This window comes from Mus caroli, unplaced genomic scaffold (genome assembly GCF_978045245.1).
Source record: "Mus caroli unplaced genomic scaffold, Mus_caroli_1 scaffold_8, whole genome shotgun sequence".
Taxonomy (NCBI): Eukaryota; Metazoa; Chordata; class Mammalia; order Rodentia; family Muridae; genus Mus; species Mus caroli.
In genome coordinates, this window is record NW_028227263.1 from 79,846,554 (window position 1) to 79,861,336 (window position 14,783).

The 14,783-nt window shown below is 43.9% G+C and overlaps 1 protein-coding gene across 1 annotated transcript in view; it reads right to left on the reverse strand.

The window, feature by feature from the left end:
- Positions 1-14,783, reverse strand: part of Adamts17 (ADAM metallopeptidase with thrombospondin type 1 motif 17) — a 306,153-nt gene that overhangs the window by 81,370 nt on the left and 210,000 nt on the right. Inside the window, exon 16 of the mRNA XM_021167985.3 lies at positions 3,615-3,695. Coding sequence (XP_021023644.1) covers positions 3,615-3,695 — 81 coding nt within the window. The remainder of the gene's footprint in view (positions 1-3,614; positions 3,696-14,783) is intronic.

Genomic DNA, 14,783 nt, shown 5'->3' on the forward strand with positions numbered 1-14,783 from the left:
AAGCATGTCAAGACCAACCAGTCTGCAGTCGACACTAGGATTTGGGGACTCAGAGAAGACTCAGCAACATCATTAAAATGATCCTCCATGCTTTGATTTACAGGCAAGTAACAGTTCGCAGCAGAGAGGACGGGATTCTGCCAGTGGTTTGAGTCCTTCTGCAAGGTCTAATGTGCTGGTTTGTGGAGATTTCTCAAGCTGCATCTGCCTGAGTCAGAGGCTGCATGTTTTAAACCAGGATCCAAGCGGGGTGGGAAGCACGCTTTGTGGATTTTGCTAACATGCTTTCAATAGTTGAATAGCTAGGACTGGCTTTTTTGCAGGGTACCACAGGACCAAAGAATTTGATCACTGTGACAGGACAAGATCTCTGCAGAGCCCACAGCATAATGCCACATGCTGAACTGCCAACCATTCTCAGCTTGGGCCCTTTTCTAGGTGTATATTTGCCCACCATTTTGGGACTTATAGGTACTCTCGGAGAAGATAGCAAGTGGGTGTTCCACAGAGCAAGAAGGGGCACTCCTTGTCAGCAGTGGCCGTGCAAGGGCAGGCTCTCCCTCCCTGCCTATTTGTTCTCTGCTGGCTCAGAGGGGCGCAGAAGGCCAGAGGGTTCTTTTCGGTTCTTCCCCATCAGGAGTCAACTGGAAGACTTGACCCACAGTCAACCCACTTCTATTCCTGGCACTGTGTCAAGATTCTTTTTTCTTTCTTTTTTTTTTTTTTAATTTCCACTAGGAGTTCAGCCAGCTCTGTTCTTAGCCATGGATACAAACTGGAGGCATTTCCTGTTCCAGGTGGTTTTGAGCAGAAAGCCAGCCAGCGTGGGCTGAAGGTAGGTGGGGTGCAATTCTTCAGGAACTGCTCCCAGCGAATGTGAGAGTAATTCAGAATGAAATTGGGTTGACTTTCCAAGCACCCAGCCCTGAGTGGAAACACGGCCTGCTGGAGCTGACTCTAGAAACATAACCAGGGAGGGTAGACCACCTTCGGGCTTGCTCCTGTCTATGTGCCAGTGCCTGGAATGATTGGGTTATGAATTTGGGGTAAGATAAGGGGACCAAAGCTGGTTCCAAGCTCCCACGGAGGCATGGCACTGCTCCTGGGGAGCTAAGTCATTCAGGCATTTAAGCCAATCCTCTTGGGATACAGACTGGCAGTTGCACACAATGAAATGTCATCCCCGCCAGTCGACCGCTGGTCCTGATTAGACTCCACTGGAGATCCTGAGAGGCTCCAGACTGAAATGGATTCAGGTGGAGTGCAGAGCTGGGCATGAAAGGAAGCCCCCCTGGGGCTTTTGCTTGCTATCTGCAAATCCAGCAGAGTGATGCTCTGTGGCGGACTGGGGTGTTCAGGTCTCTAAAGCGCTGCACTGCCCAGTGACTGGGAACCACAAACGTGGATGCTACTACTTCCCTTTGCACAGGGGGCCTCTAGGCCTCCACGGTAGAGCTGTCAGGGCCAACTGTGACAGCAAGCCATCATGTGGGTCTCATTGACGAGTTCCTTTATATTCTAGGATTTGTTAACTCTGGCCCCATCCTCTGCCACGCTTACACTCCGCAGAAGAGCAGAAATGGAGGTGGCTTCATTACTTCTTCCAGACTCATGGAGATGGGTCAGGGAAGATGGCTGTTGGGGCATCTTGGGAGTCCAAGGATGGACTTTGCTGCTCTATGGAAGAACTGGCATGGTGCACTTAGAGCTCAGTGAGCTCGTAGACTACTGGGCTCATCATTTTGTGAGGTGATGGTGAAAGCTGACTTTGATCTCTTGTGGAGTCTCAATGCTGTGCCTTTGGGGAAGAAACATGCTTCCCCGGCAGAAGGACTCATTCCCAGAGCATCAGCCAGGGAAGGTAAATTTGCAGGTGACACTAAGAGACAAGACTTATGTCAACACTGTAGACGTTGACCCATTTTCTCAGGTAAGTGGAAAGGGGCAGGATCTCTGGGACTTTAGCAGAGGACTGCCACTCTGAGAAAGTTGCCCCAAGCAGTATAAGGCTTGTTTTAGGCAGCTTTCATAAACCCTGTTCTATGTGGTGGCCCAGCTTGGTAGGCTGGGCTGGGACACCCTTGCATCTTTCAGGGACAGATGGGCAGTATACCTGGGAGTGTCTCCTCCATGGAAAGGACAGCACTGCTACCGAAGGCTCTACAATAGTACCATCGTCATCATCTTAGGCTCTATGTAATGGTACTGTGGTCTTGATTAACATGCACCTGCTAGAGATGAGTTTTGTGCCTGTTTCAGCAGAGTTAACTCAAGTTGTGACCATTTCTAAGAATGGCACGGATACTTTTGTGTAATCTAAAATGGTAGGAACATGGTCAAAGACACAATTTCTTTTTTTCCGTCAGTGTTGAAAGTTCAAATAAAAAGGTTTTGTGGGCGATTCTGGTTCACCCTGAACACTTGGCAATTATGCCTCTCCCCCACTCCCTGGACACCTCATGACAGAGGCTGAGAAAGGGGCCCCTGAAGAGATCAGCCATGTCTAGTTTAACCTGAACAAGGACCATGGGATTCTGGCTTACCAAAGGATATGGGTAACAACATCTCTGTCCCACTGAACCAAGAAAAGAGCAGCCCTTGAAACCGAAATGAGTGTTCTCCTGAAGCCTGCAGAAACAATACTCAGGAGTTCAGTGCAGTGTTCCTACTTCCTGACGCTCAAGGACCAGGCTGATCTTTGCTGGGGGGTTAACAGCAAGACTGGAATCAATCACTCAGACGACCTCCTTTAGCTAGGAGGGGTTTCAGTGAATCTGTCCCTCTACAGAGGGCAAAGAGCACCAGTCAGGATGCAATTCAACCCTTTAGAGCTATGTAAGTGTTTGTGCTTGAAGTCAGCTCGCCAGTCACTATGAAGTTAGGTCCCCAGGGCTTGGCTAGGGCCAGTGCTGTTCTGTGTCCCACTCAGCTTAGGACCACTGTTCTCTCTGCAGCAAGAAACATGTCCAGCGCCCTTGGCAGCCTGCAGGGGCTCACTGAAGAGTGGCCCATGGGTCTCTGCTGCCTGGGCTAACTGCCCTGGGTTCTGCAGGAGGGACACATCCCCAATGTCTCATGGATTCCTCCACATTTTTATTTTCCATCCTGTCCAAAATTGATGATTCTAACTGGATTCTCCCCCACAACATACCTTGGATCTTCCTGTGAAAAGTGCTGTTATTTTTGGGTACATATGATTTTCTAATGAACGTGCAGGTATAACACCAGGGTTATACCTGGGAGACGGTACGTAGGAAATACAGGTATATTGATATACATACACACACACACACACACACACATATATACACACACACATACACACACACACACACATATATATATGTATATATATATATATATATATATATATACCTGCACTCCATATATATATATATATATATATGTATATGTATGTATACACACACACACACATATATATACATACATATATATACATACATATATATATATATATATACATATATATATATATATATGTATGTATGTATGTAAATAAAACTGGGAGAAAGATTTAGTGTTGGAGCCACAAGCCTCCAGTCGTAAGAATCAACTTAGAGGGCAGAACTTTGATTGAATGAGTTTTGTTTTACCCAGGAAGCTGTGAGCAGGTTTGTCTTCCACCACACGGATCCGTCGAGCTCCAACCGGAATGACAACTGCTTCGATATAACCTGTGGTGACATAAGACATACAGATGAAGCACACCATGGTCCTGGATCAGAGGCCCACATGGAATCCCCATTTAAACTGCCCAACTATGCCCCCTGTGGTGAGTTCAGAGACTGCATGCTGATACAGCTTGAGAAATTGAGCACCAACTCACGTGGAGCTCTATCTTCTAAGACCATTCAGTGTCTTGGCTGTTCCACTGGTAAGTATTCTATGTTGTGTTGCAATCCCCTCTCTTGAACACGTATTTTGAAACCCTCAAACCTAGGTCCTCTACAGAGGGCAATGTGCACTAGTCAGGATAAAAATCCAAACCTATAGAGCTATGTGAGTGTTTGTGTGTGTTAGAGTATGACCTTATTTGGAAATAGGAGCACTGCGCACATATTTAGCTAAGGTGAAGTCATATCAAATTCAGCAGGATCTTAGTTTGAACACCTTTTTGTTAAAAAAATTAGATTTACTCATTTATTGTGTGTGGGATAAGCATGTCACGCTGCATGTGTGGATGTCGAGGGGACCCTTGGGAAACTCAAGCCTCTCTTTCCACCATGTGGCTTTGAGGGGTCAACTCAGGTCATTAGCCTTGGTGGCAAGGTCCCTTCTCTGCTGAGCCATTTTGGCTTAAAATAGCTTTTAAGGCGGAAAGATTTGTACACAGGTATGCCACAGGCAAACGGCATGAGCACATGACAGTGGAGACGGCTGAATCTTGCACAAGGTAAGGAACACTAGAATGCACACCACCAAAAGCCAGAGGAGAAGAACAGACCAACCCTGCCCATGCACTTATCCAGGGCAAGAACCTAAGTTTCTTTTGTTTGTGCCTCCCAGCCAGCAGCACACTGCTGCAGCTGCCTGGACCCCATCATAAGGAACGCTCTGGTCTCACTCCTTTGCTGGAAAGTTCCTTCATGTTCTGTCTAAGCTTACCTTTCCCCTGAATGTCCACAGGATCATAACAAAAGCAGAGGGAGTCATCTTACAATGAAACCATGCCCTTTCCTTGCTCTGCACCACCTCCTGCCTCCACTGCCCTGGTGACTGACTTCTGTGGCTTTTATAGCCTATACTTTTGCCTGCTTCCTTGACTACTGCCATGTAGAGGGAGAGCTCTGCCTGCTCACGGAGCTGGACGAGGGTAGTTAGTGACCCTTCAGAGTGGAAATGCCTAGAGACCATCAGAGATCCAGTCAGGGAATGGTGAGTAATGTCAGTAAGTGATCCAATGTGGTCTGGGATTCTGAAGTGCAGACTGGTAACCATTTACACCCGTGTATGGGTTCCAGACAAAGGTATCATGCATTTACCTCAGCCTCTGGGAGGGTGCTGTACGTCTCAATGTGATCATGTAAAAACACAGAGATTTCTAGGTCCAGCTACAGGAAGGCTGGAAACTACCTGGAGGAATTATTTACATCTTGATTTCTCCCAAGATAGATGCCATTTTTATTTTAAAAATGGTGCTCAATCATTGAAACAACCTAATCAAGCTAAAAACTAAAATTAACTTATATCACATCACACTAAAAAATATTTCATTGCTTTAATTTTCAACATGTCTCGTGCATTTAAACACACATGCTTTCTGTTAATCTGATGCTATACATGCTTTCAGTGTTCAAGGAGAGTTTAAAATGCAGCCATGATGTGCACAAATGTTTATGTAAAAGGCAACGGTATGTTTATGAGGTCACAAGAATATCATTTTGCAAAATGCAGATTCATACAGCAACTAATCAGTGGTTCTCAACTTGTGGGTCACGGCCTCTTTGGTAAACCTCTCTCTCCAAAAGTATTTACATTATACTGTAATTCATAACAGTAGCAAAACTACAGTTATGATATGGCAATGAAATAATCTTATGGTTGGGGGTCCCCACAACACGAGGAACTGGATTAAAGGGACAGCATCAGGAAGGCTGAAAACAGCTGGATTAAGACATGGAGATTATGATTCTGTTTAATTGCTCTGAGGTCTGTTATTGTTGGGGAGAAAATAATACCACAATGTCAACAGATACAGAAAAACAATGGGTTATCTTCTTTAACTTGTTATGATGAGAGCTATTAAATCTTTAGGACATAAAGACCCTCACTGCGTCACAAGTGATAGTCATCTATTCCATAGCAAATGTCTTTTCAATGGAAAAAGATTCTTATGGATGCTAAATACTATCCCTATCCTATTTTTTTTCCTGATTACAACGGGAATAGATATACTATTCTGCACTTCAGTATGTGAATTATACAATGAAAACAACGTATTTTTATTTAACATATATTGTATATAATATAACCATAGTAGGCCCAGGTTGGATGTAATGGAACACACCTTTAATGTCAGCACTCAGGAGGCAGAGGCAGAGAGGCAGAGAGGCAGAGAGGCAGAGAGGCAGAGAGGCAGAGAGGCAGAGAGGCAGAGAGGCAGAGAGGCAGAGAGGCGCAGAGGCAGAGGCAGAGGCAGAGGCAGAGGCAGAGGCAGAGGCAGAGGCAGAGGCAGAGGCAGAGGCAGAGGCAGAGGCAGAGGCAGAGGCAGAGGCAGAGGCAGAGGCAGGCAGATCTCTATGAGTTCAAGGTTAGCCTGGTCTACAGAGTGAGTTCCAGGCCAGCCCAGCCCTACATAGTGCAACCTTGTTCCCCCAAACCTCAAAGCAAACAAAAAAGATACAGCTACAAGGACATACCTCGAGACCCCTTTTCTTTCTTTTAACACCTCCAATTAGTGCCACCACATTATGAATCCTTGAATCTATCGGTCCAGATGTTAGAGAGGAGCCCCCGTGAATGTTCCATGTTGTATTCTGCTCACTTCTAAGCTGTTCTTAATCCAAGCAAGTGGACATCGAGGGCTAACCACTGCATGGATACAGAGCCTGTGCTGCTGCTCTGCATAGTTATCACATTTTAAGTGACACAGTTCTAACTACACTGACTACTTGTATAGACCGTTCTGTGAGGCTGTGAGGGGCAGGCCAGTGGGCAGGGAATAGGATTCCCCCTAGCTTACAGTGTAACTAGCTAGAGCACGGGCTCACCCATAGCAGATGAAATCACTTTTACTATAAAACAATTTCTAGTTTTTAAGTTTATACAAATTATATGAGATTATAGATGGTAGGACTTTCAGGGACAGCTCAATCTTAAGTATACTTTATCTCACTTATCTCTCTTATGGAAACACCTTTATTGGTTTGGTATATGGTCACTTACATATCTTCTTGCACATATATCTATACATATATAAATATGTATAATATTGTACATTAATGTCAGGAGTATCACTATACCTCAATATTTTATTATACTACAATATTTTGAATAACTATTTGCTACTTTAAAGACGTGATATGTCTCAAAAATGATATGCACTAAAATATACAGTTCTATTTCATGGTTTTGTTTAAATTTTGCTGTATGTATTGCCTTGGGAATGGCTACTCATACTGGTATAAATAGTGTTAGTGACAATGCTATGTCACAGATAAATATACACAGAAAACTTCAGCAAACCTAGTCAAGCAACATCTAAAAAGCATTATATACTGTGATCCAATGTAACTTACTTCAGGGATGCAAAGTAATCACCATTATTAATAACATATAAAATGTACATGATTATCTCAATAGAAACAAAGAAAATCCTCGGCAAATTCAACCAGGAGCTGAAAGGGAACGACCTTAGCAGTTATCTGAAACCTCCTAGTAATGATGTAACTAACTTCTAAATACTGAGTCATTCTCCCCTTAGGAGAAGGGCTTTTACAAAGCATATCTTGCTTGCTTTTCCTACTCAACTGTGTATTGGAGGCTCTTAAGTAATTAGGCAAAAATAAACAACTAAATATATAAATATATAAAAGACATAAACATAGGAGCAAAAAAAAAAGAGGTAAGCTTATCTCTATTCACACATGGTAATAACACTGCATGCACAGCAAGTCCCAAGGAAGAACCCAAGGGAGCCACTAGAAAGCAGTGCAGTAGGTTGGATGATGCAGGGGAAACCATAAAATTCTGCTGCACTGGGAAGCAACAGTTAGGAAACTGTGTAGGTACCATCCAAAAACAATAAAACATTTCAGAATAAATCTAAGACATGATATGTTAGTCCTCTATACTGAAGGCTACAACAAGTTATTGAGACATATTAGGGAAGATCTAAGTGAATTAAAATATGTCATATGTTTATGTTTATGGATCAGAAAGATTTTATTTTGGGGACGGGCTGGATCCCGGAACTTGATCTGGGGCCTTGTGCATGAGAGGCAAGCAGGTTGCCACGGAGTTCCAACCACAGCACTGGACGACTTAATAACAGCGTGGGAGGAGTGACTTGCAGATCTAAGGTAGTAACTAACAAAATCCCCCCCCCCCAAAGATGTGTTTTTGTCAAACATGACAAATTGATCTTAAAATTCGTATGGAAATGCAAGGGCCTCATGAGAGTCAAAACGCATATTTCAAGTGAAGTTGGAGAACTCATACTTTCTGATTACCAAACGTTTTAGCTAACTACACTAATCAAAACAGTGTGGTACTGGTGTGAGAATAGATACTTCTATCAGTGGGATATGATTGAGAGTCCAGGAATAAATCATTTGTTGCTTATTTTTATAAAGCAAAGATGCCAGGGATACTCAATGGGAGAAAGAACAGTCTTCAACAAACAGCATTGGGATAATTGGCTACCCTCTATCATAGACCACACTCTCCACAAAGCCCAACTAGCTAAAGCTGGCTCACAGACTTAAGTGTAAGAGGTAAAACTACAAAACTCTGAGGACAAGACATAAGGACACCCTGGAGTCCTAGGACTGGGCAGCAGCTTCACCCTATAGCAATAATAACAACAACAACAAAGTCAAATCTTGGCTCCCATCAACGTTTAAGAACTTGTCACTCTTCACCGTGAGCAGTGTGAAACAGCAGTGTGTGACGCTGGGATGAAAGAGTTAAGAGTCACTTACCTTATCAAGAATCTGATTTAGAATATATAAATAACACAATTCAGTGATAAAACAAACATCCCAGCTAAAAATAGGTAAGCAGTTAAATGGGCATTTCTTGCAAAAAGATACAGACATGGCCGGGCCAATATATGAGTTCAAGAAAATATGGCATGCAGCATGAATCACTAAGGGAGCCCAAAGAGAGAGAGGATGGTGAGATACCACAGCACCTGCATGCACTGTAACTGCTGCACCAGAAGGCAGGATAGGGAGCACTGGCGAGCAGAGTGGGACCTGAATCTACTGCAAGTTAGACACCCTGGGAAGGATGGGTAACTTTCCCAAGAAAAATTTGTCCCCTAGTAACATATTACACACAAAGGAAATGAATCTTATACCCAGTGTTATTTGTGGTAGCCAAAGCCACCACTAACACCACAACAGCAAAAAACAAACCCAAACCCAAACCTGATGAACATACTGCAAACGTGGTCTTGCTGAACAATGCAGGTTAGTGTTTGACAAGAGAAAAAGGGAAATGTTGCTGTGGCCAGCTACAAAGTTGAAGTTTGGAAACATTGTACTAAGTAAAAGAGGCCACCCAAAGCACGGCCTGCCCAGGACTGTAGCGTGAGAGGCCAGAACAGGCAAATATAGCAACACAGACAAGATCAGTAGTAGCAGGGACTAGGATGGAAACCTGGAAGGGAGGCTAACTGCTTTCCTCTAAGAATGACTCTTTTCTTTAAAAAAAGAAAGAAAGAAAGAGAGAGAGAGAGAGAGAGAGAAAGGAAGAAAGGAAGGAAGGAAGGAAGGAAGGAAGAAAGAAAGAAAGAAAGAAAGAAAGAAAGAAAGAAAGAAAGAAAGAAAGAAAGAAAGAAAGGAAAGAAGGAAGAAAGAAAGGAAGGAAGGAAGGAGACGGGGGGAGGGGGAGTGAGCTACAAATAAAACCACTACCACCACCAAAATTACTCCCTCCCCTCCCCTACCTCACCCCGCCCCTTTTGAAATAGCACTAGATTTTTATACCCCAGATATGTCTTAGAGAATTTTTGTTTCTTCTGGGGAATTTGAAGAATTATTGGATATGGGGAATACATAATAGTGAAGTGTCAAAGATAAAAATTTTCCAGGATCAAAGTGGTTAAAAATGTTTTTCAGAATTTCCATTTAAACCAGAAGTCATACACTTGAGAACAAAATGAGCCCGTGGAGATGAACTGTACTGGGGGTGTGTGTGAGGGTGTGTGTCGGGGGTGGTGAGCAGCTGCTGGAGGTGGGGTCTTTTTTTTCCTGTTTTGTGATTAACAGCTTAGTATTAGCACCATCAGCTGGCAGCATCAGAGGCAGTGTGTCTTAATTAGTTGATTTCCCAAATTCCTGAGCAAGGAACATTTGCAACCAGGCATGGTCACTGGGTTATTTTTAAATCTAATTTTGGCATAAGTCGCAACACTGAAAGGGCATCTGCTTTCTGTCTCTTCCTGCAGCTCTCCTGAGGTGAAGAGGCTGATCAACAATGGCAAGCTCAGGGCAGAAGTGCAAACCAAGCCAAGTATGGTGGCCTCTCCCAGTAGGGAAGTGGTGGTGGCATATGGGCTCTGCTAATCCTCCTTCCTAGTACTACCTCCCTGTTCTTTCTTTCTATCTATCAATCTATCTATCTATCTATCTATCTATCTATCTATCTGTCTGTCTGTCTGTCTGTCTGTCTGTCTGTCTGTCTACCTAATCTGTCTTTGCATTTCTTGCTAATCTATCTATCTATTATTTCTTTGAGAGAAGGTGTCTCTATGTAGCCTTGGCTGTCTTGGAATTTGATTTATAGATCAAGGCTGACCTTGAACTCATAGAGATCAGAAAGATCCACATGTCTCTGCCTCCTGAGTGCCAGGCTTAAAGACATGTGCCAATATGCCTGATTAGTTTATCTGGTTTTGACACTGAAGGAACCAGTGAAAGAGAAAGACCCTGAATGAAAGGCAGGCCTCTGCCTCCCATTGTTCTCTGGTCAGCTCTGGCCCAGAGCTCAAAACCTACACTAGGTGGTAAGGAGAATGACCAGGAAGGAAGAATGTGCATTCACCAAGTCCCAAAGCATCTTGTCTCTCAGGCCAGATGTCCCATGACTTAGTCAGAGATAGCACATGGGATGTAACGAAAGGGAAGAATCACTCTGAGGATGCAGGAGATAAATAGACCAAGGAACAGGGCTTCACCTCCGAGTAATTTTCCATTATAGCTCCAGTCACCAAGCAAGAGGAATCGGTTAGAGAAACAATTTGATCATGAAGAAGCCACTGGGGAAACCAAGCCTTTGCCGTTGTTCTAGGACATACACCATTTTTGCACCAAGTGAAGTCTCAGGAATGGTCAGCTCAAGTCTGTCTTGACTCGATCAATTAATATTACCAGGCTCCAGGCTTATTTTCCCCTCTGTGTAATTATGATTACCTGCATTTTCTAAGCAGTTTTTCTTCTTGGAGATCTGGAATTATAGGTTTGTTGTTAAGCAGTATTGGCTATTTTGGGACAAACATCACTGAGATATTAGAATAGTGGTCTAATCTTGATTATGTATTGGGATTCTTTTTCTATGTGGTACCTAGTTTATGGGAAGATAAAGAAATTATTTTGTTGGACAAATCCCAAGATATCCAGAAAGGATTTTGCTAAGTTTCTGCTTTTCTCTGTTTACAAAATTGTTTATGAGAAAGAGAATTGTTTATGAGATCAGACTTTTTTCAACTTATAATGGGGTCACACCCTGAAACACCCATTGTAAGTTCAGAATAACTTAAATCAAAAGCGCATGCACTACACCTAATCTAAGGCCACAGCTCAGCCCACTGTGCAGCACAGCCCTCCCCCACTGTGATTTGCTCCTGGATATAGTGACTGGCTACCACAGCATCATGGGAGAGGATTATACAGCAAACTGCAAGCCTGGACCAGATTAAGATTCAAGGCTCAAAGCCTAGTGCCTATGGGAAATGGATGGCTTCCTCAGCATCCTCAAGTTGAAAAACTGCTGGGAGAGATGAGTGGGGGACTCTGTGCTATTCTGTGTGTTGATATAGGTGGTTCTGAACGATAACTAGAAAGATCTCATTTCCATCTAGAGGCCCATGAGTCTAATCCATGCTTTAGCTGACCCTTGCAATGTGTGGGCAGCACAGCCAGGTCAGATCAAGGCCACTGCCTTTATCTCTACCAGGAAGGCATCAAGATGCCCTCTGCCAAAAGGAAAATCTAGTCCAGTGATCATGGTGATAAGGAAACTTCCCTATGAGGGAGGCACCAACCAAGACGAGCTTCCCTGTCTTTGCATTTCTTGCTAAGGTACCAGATGTGGTTGATAAGAATATAAAGCCACCCATGGCACCCTAGGAAATGTTTTTGCCTAGTCTCTCAATTCACGGCTCTTTTGTCTTCAATATTGGCTTTAGTTTAGTTTTCCCAGTGGGCAATTGGTCTAAGTGTGTCCTATAATAAGTAGTCATTGACCTTTGGTTTGCCCGTGGTTTCGTTCATGACTCATTCTTGCCAATTCTACTCAGAAAACACTTAGGCACATAAGTAAGAGCCCCACACCAAGCATGTCACCTTCAGGACCATGCCATAGAGTCAAACATCTTACACGAGAAACACTTGGGACTTGCCTTTGCCATCCCACACATGGACACCTTCATACAAAGACTGTTTCTTGACTGGGAAGAAGAAAAAGGTCACAGTTGGTTTGGGTGCATTTTAGCAATGGGCATTGTTCCCCTCTATCAGTGGAACGATGTTTTAGCACCATCAAAGAACCATGAACTTTCCCATGGAACTCCCACCCCCCACACCTAAAGATGGAGCACAGAACTCAGGATGTGGCAGTAGCTGGAGGCTAATTGATTGCTGATACACCACGATGTGTATCTATCTGTATTCATAAAAGGAAGACCATGTCAGCCTTTCTGTTAGGAATCTCCTGTCTCTCCAAGAACAAAGTGCAAAGGGACCCATCAGGCACCTTGCTTGGGCCTCAGTTGGAACTTTGACCTATCTGTATACTGAATGTCCACGGGAACCAGCCATCTTTCCAGTTCTACAGAGCAGGATAAAATAAAGGTGACAACATTTAAATGAAAAGTTAATGTTTGATGGGAAAGCATCATAGCAGAAGATTTCAACCTACTCAACTCAAACAGCCTAGGCCTTTCAGTCCAGTTGAAGGCGTGAGAATTCCTTCTACCCAGGAATAGCTAAAAAAGCCTGTGTGTTCAGGATTGGGAGGGCAAAGGTGGGGGCAGCAAACATTCTACACTTAGAAAGCTAGTTCCCCAGGCAAGGCTTTGAGGTCTTCCATCATAGGTTTCTGGCTTATCTAGGGCACGGTATGCATCTACTCTGGCTTCCCAGCTCAGGGCTTTTGGAAGCAGACCTGGGAGAGTTCAGGCTGGGGTCAGGCCTCCATGCAGGACCTGGCGAAGTTCCTGCGTTTGATGTTGCTTTATCTCTCTGTATGGCATTTCTCTTTGATACCCACCCTGAAGGGTGATAAGGCATTCCTCCCATTTTCATTCCTCGGAGCTGGGCACAGATGAAAGCTGCCTTCCTATCTATACCAACAAGATTAGCAAATCCACTTGATTGGGGTCACCAAGATGCCAAATGACCTGGGACCTACATAGAATTTCTCTGCTGAGTCTCATTCAAATATAGGGATTCACCTTTAGCCAGAGTGTCTTCTCTTTACCCTGGCTGCACTGTCTTAAGTCACCTTTTATAACTGATCTATACAAGGGCCCTGGCCAGGTGCCTCACCTCGACTGTGACTAATGTGGTGACTGTTAACTTTGATAGTCTGTATATCTGATATTGAAATGTATGCATGCCAAATAAATGTTCTAGGGGGTGGGATGGGGTGGAGAAGGCAGGATGCATTGACCCAGTATCCACATTCTGCATTAATGCAGTCTAGCACATTAAATCCTAGGCAGCCAATAGCTAATCACATGGAAATGAACATCACACACAGACTTTCAATGAATAAAATCCACACTGATGTGATCTTATACTCACAGATTCTGATGGTGAAGGATTTAAAAATTAAAGCCAAACCCTTGACTGTGCTTTAATACTAATGTATGGCACTGGGCAGCTGCTCAGAAGCAATAAGCTCGCAGGTAGATGAAGCTAATGCTTGCTTCCCTTCCCTGAAGTTTGTTATGGGTTCTGTACCTCAAGCAGCTAGAAGAAAGCATATTAAGCTAAAAGTTACCCCAAAGAAGTTCCCCATAAGATTTTCCTTCCACGGGACACTTACTTCTACACACAGAAGCCTGCGCTTCTCTGGAGGACACACAGATGGAGCCCAGCTCTGACTGGGTAAATCGAGGAAGGGCAGGAGGAAGGATGCTGCTGTGTAAGGATGAAGCATCTCCTTAGGTTAAAACTGATGCTTTTGTCCTGACCTGGGCTGTCTGACAAGTAAGCTGCTATGGTAGAGGATTTCAAAGGTTACCATGGGACCTTCTTCAATGTTCTATTGAACTCATCAAGAGGTGGGTGTGGCTGTGCTCAACCCATCTAATGCAGAATGATGTAACTGCACCCAGTTCTGACAACTGAGGGATGGCATAACCTTCAATTTAAATGAGGTGTCTATTTACCACCACCACCACCAGCAGCATCATTGTGTGTGTGTGTGTGTTCGCGCACACACACGAATGCAAGCACATGCTTGTCATTGTGTGCATGTGGAGGTCAAATGACAACTTTTAGGAGTTAGTTCTCTCTTTCCCCCATGTGAGACTGAACCTGTATCATCAGGCCTGGCACCAGTGGCTTTTTTTTTTAATGATTTTCTTTCCCTTTTATTGGATATTTTCTTTATTTACATTTCAAATGTTATCCCCTTTCCAGGTCTCCCCTCCGGAACCCCCTATCCCATCCCCCCTCTCCCTGCCTTTATGAGGGTGTCCCCCTTTACCCACCCACCCATTCCCACCTTCCCACACTGGAGGCCAAAGGGCCTCTCTTCCCACTGACTGATGTACAACAAGGCCATCTTCTATCGCAAGTGTCTTTCTTTACCAGCTGAGACATCTTGGTGATTATAAATAAGGTTCCTAATGATTATATTTAATCAAA